Source organism: Triticum dicoccoides, chromosome 6B (assembly GCF_002162155.2).
Source record: "Triticum dicoccoides isolate Atlit2015 ecotype Zavitan chromosome 6B, WEW_v2.0, whole genome shotgun sequence".
In the NCBI taxonomy this organism is placed as follows: Eukaryota; Viridiplantae; Streptophyta; class Magnoliopsida; order Poales; family Poaceae; genus Triticum; species Triticum dicoccoides.
This window is the reverse complement of record NC_041391.1, coordinates 385,752,494-385,771,790: the sequence shown is the minus strand read 5'-3', so window position 1 is coordinate 385,771,790 and position 19,297 is coordinate 385,752,494. Positions and strand designations below refer to the sequence as shown.

The following is a 19,297-nucleotide window of genomic DNA, read 5'->3' as shown; positions in this document are numbered from 1 at the left end:
CCCACAAACAAGTCACGTACTTGCTGATACACATCATTGATAATGTCCAAGGACTATCTTTATTTATAAACACATAGGAAATATCAGCATACATGATTGCCTCTAGGGCATATCTCCAACACCCGCGACGCTCCGTCCTTGCCCTTTGGCTTCGCCTGGAAGCCAAGCCCAAGCACGCCTTGGGCCCGGGGGCTACTGTTGGCATCCTGGATTTGGAGGTATCCAGTCCTGCCCGCCTGCGGCCCACCACATGGCTCCATCGGCGGCCTGTATGGCCCAGCTTCGACATCGACACCACAAGACCCTTGCGAGGGGCCAAGCCTCACGAGGAGGACAATGCCAAGACCCCTGAAGTAGTTGGCCTCCTCAGGAGGGCTCCTGAGGGGCGGAGAGTTCTATGCAGCTACCTCATGAGGCTTAGCTGACGTGAGCCATGACGACCAAGGCCAGGCGGGTGCAGAGCGCAGGTTTCCTCTTTGGTGCAAGGGAGGCAAGCCACATGAGCGGAGTCCCGAGGAATCAGCCAAAGGTTTCCATTCTGGTGCAACAAGACCAAGACCGCTAGGACGGCAGGACGGAGGTCATCACCGAGCCCACCGCAGCGTCACGACTAGAGGCTTTTCGCAGGCGAAGACTACTTTTGTCAGGATAAACTGTACTACTTGTCCCCCTTCAAATCTCACCGTTGTGGAATCCCTTCCCGCTCATATTTGGGAAGATGATCAAGGCCACTATATATAGGACTTAGCCACCACCATAGTGGGAGAGAGATCCATTTTTCGACCCGACCACCACACCAGCTCAAGAACACCTCACCTCCTGAGGCTTGTTCATCCTTTGTACTAGTTCATCCATAGCCCCATGAGGCAATCCACCACACCACACTGGATTAGGTTATTACACCACGACGGTGGCCCGAACCAGTATAAATCTCTGTGTCTTTGTGTCTCTGTGAGCTTGACGCACTAGGCTAGGGAGGATCACGAGTAGGTAGGATGGGCAGGTAGAAATCTCCGCACGCACCCCAGAGTCCGAACCTCTCAAGGGTTGCCGGATCCCGAAATCCGACAGCAGTGGCAAAGAAGAGGGACATTGAAGGACTCCCAAAACCCCCTAACTCTTTTGATGCATTGACAAATTCTAATCTTATTCTTAGAGCTGTTAAGATGGGGGTGAATATTTGAGATGCAGATTTTGATAGTGTGGATATCCTTAAGGAGCTAGAGAAATGTAGAAATCTGGAAACATTGAACGATAATAATGTCCAACCAGATCCGGGGTTGAAACCTATTATGCTAACTAATGGTAAAGCGGACTAGACACCTTTAAATATGAATTGGGGGGGTGAAATGATATAGATGACGATAAGTTTACTGTTGTTCGGTTTAGGAAGAAAAAAGAAAGAAAGACTAATATTATTATAGCTAGACCTACTAACAGAAGTCAAAACGGGGGAGCTTCCTTACAAAATGAGAAGGGTAACTCTACTCTGATTCCTAGTAGAGTTACCAGGAAGGGGGGTGCAAAAATAATAATGAATTGACTCTTTTGGAATTGCAGAGGGGCAGGTAAGAAGGGGATGACGACCTGCTTCTCTGATATTATTAGAGATCATTCCCTCGATTTCATTGGCCCTCAAGAGACTAAGAAGAGCAATTTTCCCCCTAAGTACTTGAGAAAAACTGATCCCTTTGATAGTTTTAATTGGAACTGGGTCCTCTCTATTGGCAAATCAGGTGTGATTTTATGTGGGGTGAAAAAAGAATCCTTGGACACTATTTCATGGAGAGTGGCGAAATATCTCCTGCAAGTTAATGTATTTGATGTAAAGCTAAAATGTATGTGGGCCCTCATAGTTATTTATGGGGCTTCTCACGATGAGGATAAAGAGGAATTCATAATAGAGTTAACCTCAGTCTGCTCCCACATTAGAATGCCTTATATAGTAGGTGCCGATTTCAATATCATGTGGGATAGTAGCGACAAAAGTAAATAGCTGGCTCGTTCTCGGTATGTGTATAAATTCAACTATGTTATTCACTCCTTGAACCATCATGAGATTCACATGGGAGTGGAAAATATAGTTGGACCAACCACCAAGAACACCCCACCCTAGAGAAGCTGGACAGAGTTCTTATGAGCTCTGATTGGGAAGATCTTTTCCCTCTAATCACTGGTTGCAAACTTGTGAGAGACGTGTCAAACCATAATCCTTTGCTTTTGTCCTCGAATCCTGTGAAAACCAGCCCCCTTCATCATCATGAATTTAGATTTGAACTTAGGTAGTTGAAAAATGAGGATTTTTACCTTAAAGCTAAGAGCATATGGGAATAAGCAGTTAATTTGAATGATTTGATAGATGTCTTCAATATTAAATTGAAGCGTATCAAAAAATACTTTAAAGGATGGGGATCCCACTCCTTTGGCCATGCCAGAGAAAGGAAGAAAAGGATTAAAGAGGAGTTGGAAGAGATCAAGAAAAAGAAGAATGTGGACCCCTTGATCCTGAGCTATATGAAAGGAGAACCGCCCTGTGTACAGAACTTAATGACATCCTTGCTGATGAAGAGCTCTTTTGGCTACAACACTCGAACGAGCGCTGGTTGCTCAAAGGGGATCAAAATAATGATTTTATCATCACATTTCCAACGGGAGGAAAAGAAAAAACACTACCCACTCTCTTACAGTTGGGGATGTGGTTATTGAGGGCACGGAAAATCTCCTAGCCCATCCCACTGCCTTTTATAAAGAACTGTTCGGCCTGACTAGAGGAAATCTTTTACATCTATCCCTAGAAACCTGGGCTGAGGGAGAAAAACTTACGAATGAAGACAATTTCCTCCTTACTAGTGAGTTTATGGAGGAAGAGGTTAAAAAGCCTTGTTTAGTATGGATAGAAACAGGTCCCCTGGTCCAGATAATATACCGGCAGAATTTTATAAACATTGCTGGGAATTTGTTAAAAAATGGCATAATGTGCCTATTCAAAGCGTTCCACGCTGGATATTGAACGCATGAATTATGGGGTGATCATCCTGATCCCAAAAACAAATGGGGCTAAAAAAAATTGAGTAATATCGTCCCATTTGTCTACTTCGTTGCCCTTATAAGCTGATTACCAAGGTGCTAGATAACAGGGTAGCTATATATGCTGACAAGCTCATCAGTAAGTATCAAAATGCATCCATTAAGCATAGAAATATAATGGATGGGATCCTTACTCTGCATGAGGTGTTGCACCACACACATCATAAGAAAAAAGTGGGGGTGGTCCTGAAACTGGACTTTGAAAAAGCCTTTGACAAGATTAATTGGGGTTTTCTTCTCGAATGTCACCGCAACAGTGGCTTTGGCCCAACCTGGTGTGGGTGGGTTGAGAAAATCTTACACAATGACACGGTGACCATTAAGCTTAACAATGAAGTGGTCCCATATTTCCAAAGCCACACAGGGGTGCGCCAAGGTGACCCCTATTCACCTTTTCTGTTCAATTTGGCTATTGAAACCCTCTCGAAGATGGTCCTTAATGCTCAAAAAGAAAAAATCCTCACCGGGTTCACACCTGACTTGATTTACAGTGGTGTAGCTATCCTACAGTATGCAGATGACACTATTATATGATTTGAACATGATAAGGAAGTTGCTATAAACCTAAAACTTCTCCTATACATGTTCGAGCTTATGTCAGGTCTAAAAATCAATTTCCTAAAATGCGAAATATTCTGTGTTTGGGGGGGGGATGAGGATACCCTGGCCTTTTATGCCGAGTTATTTAATTGTAATATTGGGCACTTTCCAATGAAATACCTGGGAGTGCCAGTCAGTTTCTCAAACCTTAGTGCCCTAGATTGGGACTACGTTGATGAAAGATTGCTTAAATTTTGCGAAGCCTGGATTGGGAATGCGACATCCTTGGGTGGGAGACTTATCCTACTTAATTCCTCGCTCACTAGCATTGTTTACTATTATAGGTCCATGTTTCTGCTCCCTAAGATGGTGACTGGGAAGTTAGATAAACATTGTAAATGTTTTTTCTAGCAAGAACATGAAGGCTGCAAGCGATATCATTTGGTAAAATGGTCCAGAATATGTAGATCCAAAAATAAAGGGGGCTTGGGGGTGAAAGATCTTCATAAACAGACCATTAGCCTTCTCACCAAATGGTGGTGGAAAATGGAAAATCAACAGGGCCTCTGGAAGGAGGTGATCCGGGCCAAATATTTCAAGAGAGATACAGTTGCCTCAGTGAAAAGTAAGGTTGGTGACTCTCCAATCTGGAAGGTCATTATGAAAGTTAAAGAATATTATTTTGCTGGCAGAAAAGTGATACTTAAGCCTGGCAATATTCTTAGATTGTGGCCTGGTCCTGTGAATGATGACCCTCCTCTACGAGAGCGATTCCCTATGCTATACAACATTTGTAACGATCAAGAGATCACAGTAGCAGATTTTAATGCAGGAGTTGATGAAAAATTCTTTAGGAGACGACTCCACCCGCCTCTATTGGAACAGTGGAGGGAACTCGAGGCCATTGTGGTCTCTTGGACGCAGTCTGATGAGTCTGACATGGTAGCTTGGACCTTGGGGAAGAAAAATAAATTTACGACCAAATCGATATACAAATATCTGGAGAGAAATGTGATGGGGTGTAACTATAAATGGATTTGGAGATCCAAGATACCCCTGAAAATACAAATCTTCCTTTGGAAGCTTTTTCAGGATGCATTCTTGACTAGAGATGTTATGAGTAGGAGGAAATGGTTGGTTAACCCTACTTGCTCTTTTTGTGACAAAAAGAAAACCTCCCAGCATCTCTTCTTTATGTGTCCAGTAGCTAGAGTTATATGGAGGACTATGGGTTGTGTCCTGGGCACGGATCTATGTCCGAACAATATTTGGTAATATTTTTCATGGTCCTATGTGTTTCTTCCCGATGGGGAGAGATTTTACACTTTTGGTTTAGCAGCGATATGCTGGGCTATGTGGAATTGCCGTAACCGGGTAACCTTTTAGTTCAAAAAAATGAGATCCCCTTTTGACGTGGTTTACTCTGCATGTGGATATATAAATTACTGGGCAGGTCGAATGGTGGGAGCTGATCGTGAGGCGATGGAGCGTGGAGCCAAGATGCTGAGGACTAACGCCTCGAACATGATGCGGATCTGCGTGGCGCCAGGGAACGCGATGAAGAGTTCAAAATAGGCTGACCCTGGGCGATGAAGCAAGTCTATCCTCCCCTCCGTGCTACATATCTACCTCCCCTGTGTGGGATATCAATCTTTTGCGCCTTCACAAACTGTGTTGGTCTGCTGCTCCTGCATGAGCATGTGTTTTGGCCTGTGGCTGCTATTGCAATACTTTGGTATGATTTGTTTTATAGAGTCCTTAAGTAGTTGGTGTCAGTTCCTATGGTGTCACTGGGTTTTTGCCCCACGGAAAGCTACTCGATGACGAGTGCTTGCTGTGGGTTTTCGGTGATACGTTGAACTTGCTTTCGTCTTTCTAGTTTCTTCCTGGTTGTCAGATTGTTGTATTTTCTTTATCAAAGTACTAGATCATCGATGGCGCGTGTTGCTGCGCCCATCTATTTATCCAATAGAATGGTAGGAGCTTCTGTAAGTATATGGACACATAAATTTTCACAAATATATGGAGATATGAGACATGCATAATAGATTATCATAAACAAACTCATATATTGATCGATAATTGATAAATGGAAAGTTGAACCTATTGTTGGATAAATGTTTTTAATATGGAGTGCAAGACTTTGCGTGCAACAAATTATTAGTGCAATGAAAATGCGTAGTAACTATAACATAGAAATTACAAAAGGGACATTAACACTATCAAGCTAAGAAGATTCATCACCTAGTCCAATCATTGCAATTCATTTTTATCCTACAAAGTCATGGTTGATAAAATTTGTGATGTTATTGTCATGAAGAAAACAAACTCAACCTCACATGTGTTATATTTTTTGTTCGAAAGAATACCCAGTCTTACAATTAAGGAGAGGGCCCTGTAGAGAATAAAATGTGGACTCCTGCTTGACAATGAGATCGGATATTACACAATGGAAGGATTCCAAACAAGTTTTGTTGACACTAAAGTCAAGAATAAAACATTGATAAATAAGGGCAGCTATCTGAGTTGGAACATTGTCTGGTCTACATGTTGCGACTGTCGATTTTTTCCCTATCATTTGTGATGCTACTACCATGTAGAAAACAAACTGATCCTCACATGTGTTATATTTTGGGTTTGAAAGAATACCCAGTCTTATAACAAAGGAGAGAGTTCTGTAGAGAATAAAATGGGGAGCTAACAATGCCACGAGGACCTTCGTACTTGGTGAACCCATATCTTTCAGACATAATTGAAAGATTAAGCAAGGGCTGTGTGAGAGGACATAATTTGCATACGTTGAGAAGCTGTAGTGTAGTTGCACTTAAAGTATGCAAAGAAATTCAGTACCTGTTGGTCTTGAATTACTGTGGCACTTTATAATATATATCAGCCTCTTAGATAAATGATATATTGTATATAAACACAAAAGCTTCACTAATAGACTGAGAAAACTGTAGGCTCCATTCAACAGAGAACTCAGTACATGCTTTTCTGTACAAACATCGACAAAGATTATGTCACCATGCAAGATCCACTTCACAAAAGTAACATAATTAAGTTTCTGAATTACACAATGGTCATGATCACCTCAGAAGTGTTCTTTCTGTATCTCTTTGTGCCATTTTAGTGCTAGCAACACTATTTAATCAGTTTCTTTATGCTCCAGTACCACTATAGATTGACACATTTTTTTGGTATAGTTGATTACAATACTATAGAAGTGAGCGAGTAAATACAGAAGAAATAATGATCTTCTATAAAGTAAGTTTGAACATCAGTTATACCATAAGTTACCTATAAGCACTAATAATCACTACAATCTATTATCTGACTTTAGGTGGTTCTGCAATAATTAGATAAATTGGAATCTATTTATTTACATTCATGAACCAGAAATCCACTATGGTGTGAGTTATGAAGAGTTTCATTCAATTTACTCTATAAATTTCCCTAAATATGTTTCAGATGCGGTCCACTGACAGTTGCAGTCTATGTTGATTTTGTTTTTGGGTGCTCAATACACAAGTTGCTTCAAGAATATGGTTACTGCTACACAGTTAACAATTTAGCAAGAGCAAACATCCCAAAACCACGGCAAGCTAGATGAATATAACCACCTGCCTACCTAGCTAGATGTTATAACACTTTCCATCCTTGTATGACTCCTACACACTTGATATGTAAAGATAAGGTTTTTTGGGCAAGGGGAAAACATATGAAGAGTGTGTTTATGGACATGACTACAATTTAGATCTACAAATAAACTAAAATTTAATGCGCAAGCATGTAGAACATGAATAACATTATTTCCAGTAAATATGTATGTCTTTCTCCAACTTTTCCAGTAAATTCAGTTTGAGCATGACGTGTAACGTTTTTTATAATTGTACATTGTTTTCTAGTACGACAAAAAGACAATCAATTGATATTCAGCCTCGTGGCTTGCGAGTTAAAGCTACAGCCGTAGCTCGTAGCGTGTTGATCAAACGTCATAGCTGGCTCGAGGGGAGTGGTGTTGCAGAGGAGCTTACCAGGACAAGTTGCCCAGGACCGCATGGCAGTTGATGAACTCGAAGAGAAGCAGCCTCATAGATGTGTGACTGCTCGCCTTCGCAATCCCTAGACACTGGTTTCCGCTGCCAGTCAAGTCATTGTAGAATCCCATTTGAGCGAGTCGTCATGGTCACCGCTGGCAGCACAGCGCACATCGCTCGGATCCCGCTCGAGCGCCTAGGCTAGAGGATCCGGAAAAAACCACTTTAGTCCACTTTCGTACTGCACCAGCCAACATATTATGAATCTATTGAAGGAAATATGCCCTAGAGGCAATAATAAAGTTATTATTTATTTCCTTATTTCATGATAAATGTTTATTATTCATGCTAGAATTGTATTAACCGGAAACATGATACATGTGTGAATACATAGACAAACATATAGTCACTAGTATGCCTCTACTTGACTAGCTCATTAATCAAAGATGGTTATGTTTATTAACCATAGACATGTGTTGTCATTTGATTAATGGGATCACATCATTACGAGAATAATGTGATTGACATGACCCATTCCGTTAGCCTAGCACTTGATCGTTTAGTATGTTGCTATTGCTTTCTTCATGACTTATACATGTTCCTGTAACTATGAGATTATGCAACTCCCGTTTACCGGAGGAACACTTTGGGTACTACCAAACGTCACAACGTAACTGGGTGATTATAAAGGAGTACTACAGGTGTCTCCGAAGGTACATGTTGAGTTGGCGTATTTCGAGATTAGGTTTTGTCACTCCGATTGTCGGAGAGGTATCTCTGGGCCCTCTCGGTAATGCACATCACTATAAGCCTTGCAAGCAATGTGACCAATGAGTTGGTTACGGGATGATGCATTACGTAACGAGTAAAGAGACTTGCCGGTAACGAGATTGAACTAGGTATTGGATACCAACGATCAAATCTCGGGCAAGTAACATACCGATGACAAAGGGAACAACGTATGTTGTTATGCGGTTTGACCGATAAAGATCTTCGTAGAATATGTAGGAACCAATATGGGCATCCAGGTTCCGCTATTGGTTATTGACCGAGAATAGTTCTAGGTCATCTCTACATAGTTCTCAAACCCGTAGGATCCGCACGCTTAACGTTACGATGACAGTTATATTATGAGTTTATGAGTTTTGATGTACCGAAGGAGTTCGGAGTCCCGGATGAGATCAGGGACATGACGAGGAGTCTCGAAATGGTCGAGACGTAAAGATCGATATATTGGACGACTATATTCGGAGTTCGGAAAGGTTCCGAGTGATTCGGGTATTTTTCGGAGTACCGGAGAGTTACGGGAATTCGCCGTGGAGTATATGGGCCTTATTGGGCTATACGGGAATAGAGGAGAGAGGCCAAAAGGAAAGAGGCCTGCGCCCCCCCTCTAGTCCGAATTGGACAAGGGGGGCAGCCCCCTTTTCCTTTTCCCTCTCCCCCTCTTTCCACTTCTCCTACTCCAACAAGGAAGGAGGGAGTCCTACTCCCAGTGGGAGTAGGACTCCCCTTGGCGCGCCCCCTCCTAGGCCGGCCGCACCTCCCCCCTCCCTCCTTTATATACGGGGGCAGGGGGGCACCCCATAACACACAAGTTGATCTACGGATCATTCCTTAACCGTGTGCGGTGCCTCCCTCCACCATATTCCACCTCGGTCATATCGTCGCGGAGTTTAGGCGAAGCCCTGCGCCGGTAGAGCATCATCACCGTCACCACGCCATCGTGCTGATGGAACTCATCCCCGAAGCTTTGCTGGATCGGAGCCCGGGGATCGTCATCGAGCTGAATATGTGCTGAACTCGGAGGTGCCGTACGTTCGGTGCTTGGATCGGTCGGATCGTGAAGACGTACGACTACATCAACCGCGTTGTGCTAACGCTTCCGCTTACGGTCTACGAGGGTACGTGGACAACACTCTCCCCTCTCGTTGCTATGCCATCACCATGATCTTGCGTGTACGTAGGAAGTTTTTTGAAATTACTACGTTCCCCAACAGTGGCATCCGAGCCTAGGTTTTATGCGTTGATGTTATATGCACGAGTAGAACACAAGTGAGTTATGGGAGATACAAGTCATACTGCTTACCAGCATGTCATACTTTGGTTCGACGGTATTGTGAGATGAAGCGGCCCGGACCGACATTACGCGTACGCTTACGCAAGACTGGTTTCACCGTTGCGAGCACTCATGCTTAAAGGTGGCTGGCGGGTGTCTGTCTCTCTCACTTTAGCTGAATCGAGTGTGGCTACACCTGGTCCTTGCGAAGGTTAAAACAGCACTAACTTGACGAACTATCATTGTGGTTTTGATGCGTAGGTAAGAACGGTTCTTGCTAAGCCCGTAGCAGCCACGTAAAATTTGCAACAACAAAGTAGAGGACATCTAACTTGTTTTTGTAGGGCATGTTGTGATGTGATATGGTCAAGACGTGATGCTATATTTTATTGTATGAGATGATCATGTTTTGTAACCGAAGTTATCGGCAACTAGCAGGAGCCATATGGTTGTCGCTTTATTGTATGAAATGCAAACGCCCTGTAATTGCTTTACTTTATTACTAAGCGGTAGCGATAGTCGTAGAAGCAATAGATGGCGTAACGACAACGATGCTACGATGTAGATCAAGGTGTCGCGCCGGTGACGATGGTGATCACGACGGTGCTTCGAAGATGGAGATCACAAGCACAAGATGATGATGGCCATATCATATCACTTATATTGATTGCATGTGATGTTTATCCTTTATGCATCTTATCTTGCTTTGATTGATGGTAGCATTTTAAGATGATCTCTCACTAATTATCAAGAAGTGTTCTCCCTGAGTATGCACCGTTGCGAAAGTTCTTCGTGCTGAGACACCACGTGATGATCGGGTGTGATAGGCTCTACATTCAAATACAACAGGTGCAAAACAGTTGCACACGCGGAATACTCGGGTTAAACTTGACGAGCCTAGCATATACAGATATGGCCTCGGAACACGGAGACCGAAAGGTCGAGGGTGAATCATATAGTAGATATGATCAACATATGATGTTCACCATTGAAACTACTCCATCTCACGTGATGATCGGACATGGTTTAGTTGATTTGGATCACGTGATCACTTAGATGACTAGAGAGATGTCTGTCTAAGTGGGAGTTCTTAAGTAATATGATTAACTGAACTTAAATTTATCATGAACTTAGTCCTGGTAGTATATTGCAAATTATGTTGTAGATCAATAGCTTGTGCTGTTGCTTTCATATGTTTATTTCGATATGTTCCTAGAGAAAATTGTGTTGAAAGATGTTAGTAGCAATGATGCGGATTGGATCCGTGATCTGAGGTTTATCCTTATTGCTGCACGGAAGAATTATGTCCTTAATGCACCGCTAGGTGACAGACCTATTGCAGGAGCAGATGCAGACGTTATGAACGTTTGGCTAGCTCAATATGATAACTACTTGATAGTTTAGTGCACCATGCTTAACGGCTTAGAATCGGGACTTCAAAGACGTTTTGAATGTCATGGACCATATGAGATGTTCCAAGAGTTGAAGTTAATATTTCCAGCAAATACCCGAGTTGAGAGATATGAAGTCTCCAACAAGTTCTATAGCTAAAAGATGGAGGAGAATCGCTCAACTAGTGAGCATGTGCTTAGATTGTCTGGGTACTTCAATCGCTTGAATCAAGTGGGAGTTAATCTTCCAGATAAGATAGTGATTGACAGAATTCTCTAGTCACCATCACCAAGTTAGTAGAACTTTGTGATGAACTATAGTATTCAAGGGATGACGAAAACGATTCCCGAGCGCTTCGTGATGTTGAAATCAACGAAGTTAGAAATCAAGAAAGAGCATCAAGTGTTGATGGTTGACAAGATCACTAGTTTCAAGAAAAAAGGGCAAAGGGAAAGAAAGGGGAACTTCAAGTAGAATGACAAGCAAGTTGTCACTCCCATGAAGAAGCCCAAAGCTGAACCAAAGCCTGAAACTAAGTGCTTACACTGCAAAGGAAATGGTCACTAGAAGCGGAAATGCCTTGAATATTTGGTGGATAAGAAGGATGGCAAAGTGAACAAGGGTATATTTGATATACATGTTATTGATGTGTACCTTACTAGTGTTTATAGTAACCCCTGAGTATTTGATACTTGTTCGGTTGCTAAGATTAGTAACTCGAAACAGGAGTTACAGAATAAACAGAAACTAGTTGAGGGTGAAGTGACGATGTATGTTGGAAGTGGTTCCAAGATTGATATGATCATCATCGCACACTCCCTATACTTTCGAGATTAGTGTTGAACCTAAATAAATGTTATTTGTTGTTTGCATTGAGCATGGATATGATTTGATCATATTTATTGCAATACGATTATTCATTTAAAATCAGAGAATAATTGTTGTTCTGTTTAAATGAATAAAACCTTTGATGGTCATACACCCAATGAAAATAGTTTGTTGGATCTCGGTCGTAGTGATACACATATTCATAATATTGATGCCAAAAGATGCAAAGTTGATAATGATAGTGCAACTTATTTGTGGCACTGCCGTTTGGGTCATATCGGTGTAAAGCGCATGAAGAAACTCCATAAAGATGGATTTTTGGAATCACTTGGTTATGAATCATTTGATGCTTGCGAACCGTGCCTTTTGGGCAAAATGACTAAAAACTCCGTTCTCCGGAACAAGCTACTGACTTATTGGAAATAATACATACCGATGTATACGATCAAATGAGTGTTGATGCTCGTGGCAAGTATCGTTATTTTCTGACCTTCACAAAATGATTTGAGCAGATATGGGTATATCTACTTGATGAAACATAAGTCTAAAATAATTGAAAGGTTCAAAGAATTTCAGAGTGAAGTGGAAAAATCATCGTAACAAGAAAATAAAGTTTCTACGATCTGATCGTGGAGACAAATATTTGAGTTACGAGTTTGGTCTTCAGTTAAAACAATGTGGAATAGTTTCACAGCTCACGCCACCTGGAACACCACAACGTTATGGTGTGTCCGAACGTCGTAACCGCACTTTATTGGATATGGTGCGATCTATGATGTCTCTTATCGGTTTTACCACTATCGTTTTGGGGTTGTGCATTAGAGACAACTGCATTCACGTTTAAAAGGGCACCATCTAAATCCGTTGAGATGGCACCGTATGACTATGGTTTAGCAGTAAACCTACGCTGTCGTTTCTTAAAGTTTGGAGTTGCGATGCTTATATGAAAAAGTTTCAACCTGATAAGCTCAAACCCAAATCGGAGAAGTGCGTCTTCATAGAATACCCAAAGTTAACTATTGGGTACACCTTCTATCACAGATCGGAAGGCAAGTTATTCATTGCTAAGAATGGATCCTTTCTAGAGAAGGAGTTTCTCTCGAAAGAAGTGAGTGGGAGGAAAGTAGAACTTGATGAGGTAACTGTACCTGCTCCCTTATTGGAAAGTAGTTCATCACAGAAATCTGTTCCTGTGACTACTACACCAATTAGTGAGGAAGTTAATGATGATGATCATGAAACTTCAGATTAAGTTACTACAGAACCTCGTAGGTCTTCCAGAGTAAGATCCGCACCAGAGTGGTATGGTAATCCTGTTCTGGAAGTCATGTTACTAGACCATGATGAACCTACGAACTATGAGGAAGCGATGATGAGCCCAGATTCCACGAAATGGCTTGAGGCCATAAAATCTGAGATATGATCCATGTATGAGAACAAAGTATGGACTTTGATTGACTTGCTCGATGATCAACAAGCCATGTTAAATAAATGGATCTTAAAGAGGAAGACGTACATTGATAGTAGTGTTACTATCTACTAAGCCCGACTTGTTGCGAAATGTTTTCAACAAGTTCAAGGTGTTGAATACGATGAGATTTTCTCACTCGTATCGATGCTTAAGTCTGTCTGAATCATGTTAGCAATTGCCACATTTTATGAAATCTGGCAAATGGATGTCAAAATTGCATTCCTTAATGGATTTATTAAAGAAGAGTTGTATATGATGCAACCAGAAAGTTTTTGTCAATCCTAAAGATGCTAACAAAGTGTGCAAGCTCCAGCAATCCATCAATGGACTGGTGCAAGCATCTCGGAGTTGGAATATACGCTTTGATGAGTTGATCAAAGCATATGGTTTTATACAGACTTTTGAAGAAGCCTGTATTTACAAGAAAGTGAGTGGGAGATCTGTAGCATTTCTTATATTATATGTGGATGACATATTGTTAATTGGAAATGATATGGAAATTCTGGATAGCATGAAAGGATACTTGAATAAGAGTTTTTCAAAGCAAGACCTCGGTGAAGCTGCTTACACATTGAGCATCAAGATCTATATAGATAGATCAAGACGCTTGATAAATTTTTTCAATGAGTACATACCTTGATAAAATTTTGAAATAGTTCAAAAAGGAACAGTCAAAGAAGGAGTTCTTGCCTGTGTTACAAGGTGTGAAGTTGAGTAAGACTCAAGACCCGACCATTGCAGAAAATAGAAAGAGAATGAAAAGTCATTCCCTATGCCTCAGTCATAGGTTCTATAAAGTATGCTATGCTGTGAACCAGACCTATTGTATACCTTGCTCTGTGTTTGGCAAAGGAATACAATTTTGATCTAATAAGTAGATCACTGGACATGGGTCAAGAATATCCTTAGTGAGGACTAAGGAGATGTTTCTCGATTATGGAGGTGATAAAAGAGCCCGTCGTAAAAGTTACAATGATGCAAGCTTTTACACCAATCCAGATGACTCTAAGTCTCAATCTGGATACATATTGAAAGTGGGAGCAATTAGCTAGAGTAGCTCCGTGCAAAGCATTGTGGACATAGAATATTTGCGAAATACATACGGCTCTGAATATGACAGACCCGTTGACTAAGCTTCTCTCACGAGCAAAACATGATCATACCTTAGTACTCTTTTGGGTGTTAATCACATAGCGATGTGAACTAGATTATTGACTCTAGTTAACCCTTTGGGTGTTGATCACATAATGATGTGAACTATGGGTATTAATCACATGCAGATGTGAATATTGGTGTTAAATCACATAGCGATGTGAACTAGATTATTGACTCTAGTGCAAGTGGGAGACTGAAGGAAATATGCCCTAGAGGCAATAATAAAGTTATTATTTATTTCCTTATTTCATGATAAATGTTTATTATTCATGCTAGAATTGTATTAACCGAAAACATGATACATGTGTGAATACATAGACAAACATATAGTCACTAGTATGCCTCTACTTGACTAGCTCATTAATCAAATATGGTTATGTTTCCTAACCATAGACATGTGTTGTCATTTGATTAATGGGATCACATCATTAGGAGAATAATGTGATTGACATGACCCATTTCGTTAGCCTAGCACTTGATCGTTTAGTATGTTGCTATTGCTTTCTTCATGACTTATACATGTTCCTGTAACTATGAGATTATGCAACTCCCGTTTACCGGAGGAACACTTTGGGTACTACCAAACGTCACAACGTAACTGGATGATTATAAAGGAGCACTACAGGTGTCTCCGAAGGTACATGTTGAGTTGGCGTATTTCAAGATTAGGTTTTGTCACTCCGATTGTCGGAGAGGTATCTCTAGGCCCTCTCGGTAATGCACATCACTATAAGCCTTGCAAGCAATGTGACCAATGAGTTGGTTACGGGATGATGCATTACGTAACGAGTAAAGAGACTTGCCGGTAACGAGATTGAACTAGGTATTGGATACCGACGATCAAATCCCGGGCAAGTAACATACCGATGACAAAGGGAACAACGTATGTTGTTATGCGGTTTGACCGATAAAGATCTTCGTAGAATATGTAGGAACCAATATGGGCATCCAGGTTCCGCTATTGGTTATTGACCGAGAATAGTTCTAGGTCATGTCTACATAGTTCTCGAACCCGTAGGGTCCGCACGCTTAACGTTACGATGACAGTTATATTATGAGTTTATGAGTTTTGATGTACCGAAGGAGTTCGGAGTCCCGGATGAGATCAAGGACATGACGAGGAGTCTCGAAATGGTCGAGATGTAAAGATCGATATATTGGACGACTATATTCGGAGTTCGGAAAGGTTTCGAGTGATTCGGGTATTTTTCGGAGTACCGGAGAGTTACGGGAATTCGCCGGGGAGTATATGGGCCTTATTGGGCTATACGGGAATAGAGGAGAGAGGCCAAAAGGAAAGAGGCCTGCGCCCCCCCCCCCCTCTGGTCCGAATTGGACAAGGGGGGCAGCCCCCTTTTCCTTTTCCCTCTCCCCCTCTTTCCACTTCTCCTACTCCAACAAGGAAGGAGGGAGTCCTACTCCCGATGGGAGTAGGACTCCCCTTGGCGCGCCCCCTCCTAGGCCGGCCGCACCTTCCCCCTCCCTCCTTTATATATGGGGGCAGGGGGCACCCCATAACACACAAGTTGATCTACGGATCGTTCCTTAGCCGTGTGCGGTGCCCCTCTCCACCATATTCCACCTCGGTCATATCATCGCGGAGTTTAGGCGAAGCCCTGCGCCGGTAGAGCATCATCATCGTCACCACGCCATCGTGCTAACGGAACTCATCCCCGAAGCTTTGCTGGATCGGAGCCTGGGGATCGTCATCGAGCTGAACGTGTGCTGAACTCGGAGGTGCCGTACGTTCGGTGTTTGGATCGGTCGGATCGTGAAGACGTACGACTACATCAACCGCGTTGTGCTAACGCTTCCGCTTACGGTCTACGAGGGTACGTGGACAACACTCTCCCCTCTCGTTGCTATGCCATCACCATGATCTTGCGTGTACGTAGGAATTTTTTTGAAATTACTACGTTCCCCAACATCTATTTTCGTTGCTTGATAATAAAATATAAACATGTTTAACTTGAATACTATATCCGACGCTTAGGTCCACAGTTTGGAAATAATGATTAAAGAAACATCAAAATAGAGCAGGTGCTGCTGGTTGAACATGAGTAATTTATAGAATATACTCACATTGTAAAGTAAAGTTAGAAGAATATCCTCTCTTGGAAGACACTTACGTGCCAAATCATAACTCATGGTATTGAACATGCCCTTCATCTACAAATTTCAATGTAGATGGAAAAAGAAAAATAATGATAGTTCACATGAAAAAGATAAGCAGACTTGCAAATCATTTAATTCTGGAGCATGAACCAAGCATTGCGGTCTCATTTGCTTACTGGATTTGATAAAACTTTCCAAATCGCATAAAAATATATATTTTAATTGACCTGACAGGGAAAGAGATCAAGAAACGCAACACTTCTAACTGATGGAACCACCGGCTCTCACAGTCTTGTCTCCGTAGCCTCCACAAAATTAAAACCCAAAGAACAATCTAATGTCCTAACAAAACGGAGGATTTTCCTGTAGGTACACAGGGCTGCCGGAAGAACCATCTGGGCGGAAGTAGTGCTAGTGGCCGGTGATTGAATTCATACCAGACGAACCCAAGGCGGAGAGTTGGTGCTAGGGGCTGGAATCAACTCTGCCAGGGCACGCGGAAAGCGAGATGAACAGACAGAATAGTGCCCGTCTGCTGCTGGATTGAAGTAGTCGTGGTCGCGGCCGGCAGCCCGGGTGCTTCGCTTGGATCTCGATCGAGCGTGTTGGCTGGAGTCGTGCTCATCACGCCATCACCTGGGCGAATCACCCGCGTCATCGGGCGCGCTTCGCCCGGATCCCACTCGAGCGCGTCGAGTGCTTCGCCCGGATCCCGCTCGAGCGCGTCGCGCGCATCGGTCGCATCGGGCGCGGCTGGATTCCCCCGTCACCGATCCACCTCCTCTGTCCACCGAGCAGCGAGCACAACGAGCGGACGTTCCACCTCCCTTGTGGAGCGAGAACATCTTATCTTAATGGGATGGGCTGGGATAACCGGCCCAGTTTACCAGAGGGCTTGGATTCGGCCTGTGCAGCAGCATGCCGTAGGACAGCTGGGCCAGTTGCGGGAGAGATGCCTTTACACAGGAGATCCGACGGCTAGAAACGTATAGATCATGAAAACGGATGGTCAGAAATGCGAAGCGCTGAGGAGACTCGCTTTAGGTGCGGTTATACTGTCCTTAATTGGAAAGGGGTTATGTCCGGTTAAAAAAAAAGTTAGGGAATCTGCTGGGAGGTCTCCAGTCGCGTTTGAAGGCGAGCGATGGCTATTTGGTCTGGCCCATGGCTATTCGAACCCCAAATTGCCAAATCCCCAAATCCCTCGGCAGCGAGATTGCCGGCGATGCGGCCTCCGGCGCCCAAGACCTCCGCCTACAGCCAACAAGAACCTCGTCCGGAGAACCTCCTTCTTCTCCTCGCTCCCCCCCGCGCTGCCAAACTCTCCCTTGGCTGCCCCCTCTTGGACCGCCTCCTCTCCGGTGGCCTCCCCGCCGCGTCGGTCACAGAGATTGCTGGCGAATCCGCCGCCGGGAAGACCCAGCTTTGCCTCCAGCTCGCCCTCCTCGCGCCCCTCTCCCCTCACCCTTCCTCCTCCCTCTTCCTATGCTCCGACGTCCCCTTTCCCCTCCGCCGCCTCCGCCTCCTTGCCCCCAAATCGCGGCCAGACCTCCTGGATCACGTCCTTGTGGCCGCTGTACACTCCCCCTCCGACCTCCTCTCCCTCCTATCCCGCGCCCAGTACCACCTCTCCCACCCGAGTCGCTCCCCCCATCCCCTGCCTATCCGCGTCATCCTCCTCGACTCCATCGCTTCCCTCTTCCGCGCCGACTTCGACGCCTCACCCGCCGACCTCAAACGCCGGTCTGGGCTCTTCTTCAAGATATCCGCAAAACTCAAGGAACTGGCTCACAGGCACCAATGCGTGGTTGTGGTTACCAACCAGGTGGTCGACGTAGTGGAGGGGAACACGGGAAACACCGTGGCCTGGTCGTCGGGGCGGCAGGTGAGCCCTGCGCTGGGGCTTGCGTGGGCCAACTGCGTCAACACTCGGCTGTTCCTGACGCGGGAGGTGGATAGCAACAGTGGGAGTGCGAGGAGGCACATGAAGGTGGCCTTCGCGCCGCACCTGCCGGTGCGGACGTGTGAGTTCGTGATACGGAGGGACGGTGTCTTCGGCGTTGAGCCGGCACAAAGGTAGGCCGGCGGTCTTGTATGTCAGTCATCTTTTGCCACGAGAGTACCCGACGACCTGTTCGATCGAATGTGCATCTGGTTGATTCAGTTTGAAATACAGTGTAAGAAGATTATCCTCATTCCTCGATGGTTCAAACGAAATGTGAATTAGCTCTGTCTTATTTCTTATAGATCTTTTTTGGGGATGCGGTGAACTTATGGCGAGCAACATTGTAGTAGTTAGTTATGAAATCCCAAGGCGGACAAAAATAGGTTTTTGCTTTACTGGGCGTGGTTGAAATCAGGGTATTGATTATGTTATTTTTTCTGAAAGACCCGGCTTGAACACGGGCTTCATTGATTTAGCACAAAGCAATGGAAACACGTAGATCAAGTGATCAAATCTATATCTATATTTTTTTTCTGAAAAATATCGAGACTTTATTCATTAGATATAAGAAGTACATTGTTCATGAGGATCATTACAATCTCATCTACAGGTTCCTCAAACCAGACAGAAGTCAAAGAAAATCTAGCTAATTTAGCAAGCTCATGAGC

At 43.6% G+C, this 19,297-nt stretch overlaps 1 protein-coding gene across 1 annotated transcript; it reads left to right on the top strand.

Moving 5' to 3' along the window:
- The first annotated feature begins 17,834 nt into the window (after positions 1 to 17,834).
- On the top strand, positions 17,835 to 18,914 carry LOC119320498 (DNA repair protein XRCC3 homolog). Its single transcript, XM_037594569.1, has one exon. The coding sequence runs from the start codon at positions 17,910 to 17,912 to the stop codon at positions 18,762 to 18,764; it is 855 nt and encodes a 284-aa protein (XP_037450466.1). The 5' UTR covers positions 17,835 to 17,909; the 3' UTR covers positions 18,765 to 18,914.
- The last annotated feature ends 383 nt before the right edge of the window (positions 18,915 to 19,297 follow it).

Bases quoted from the DNA above. Each gene is read 5' to 3' on its own strand.
- LOC119320498 (XM_037594569.1), top strand. From the start codon at position 17,910: ATGCGGCCTCCGGCGCCCAAGACCTCCGCCTACAGCCAACAAGAACCT.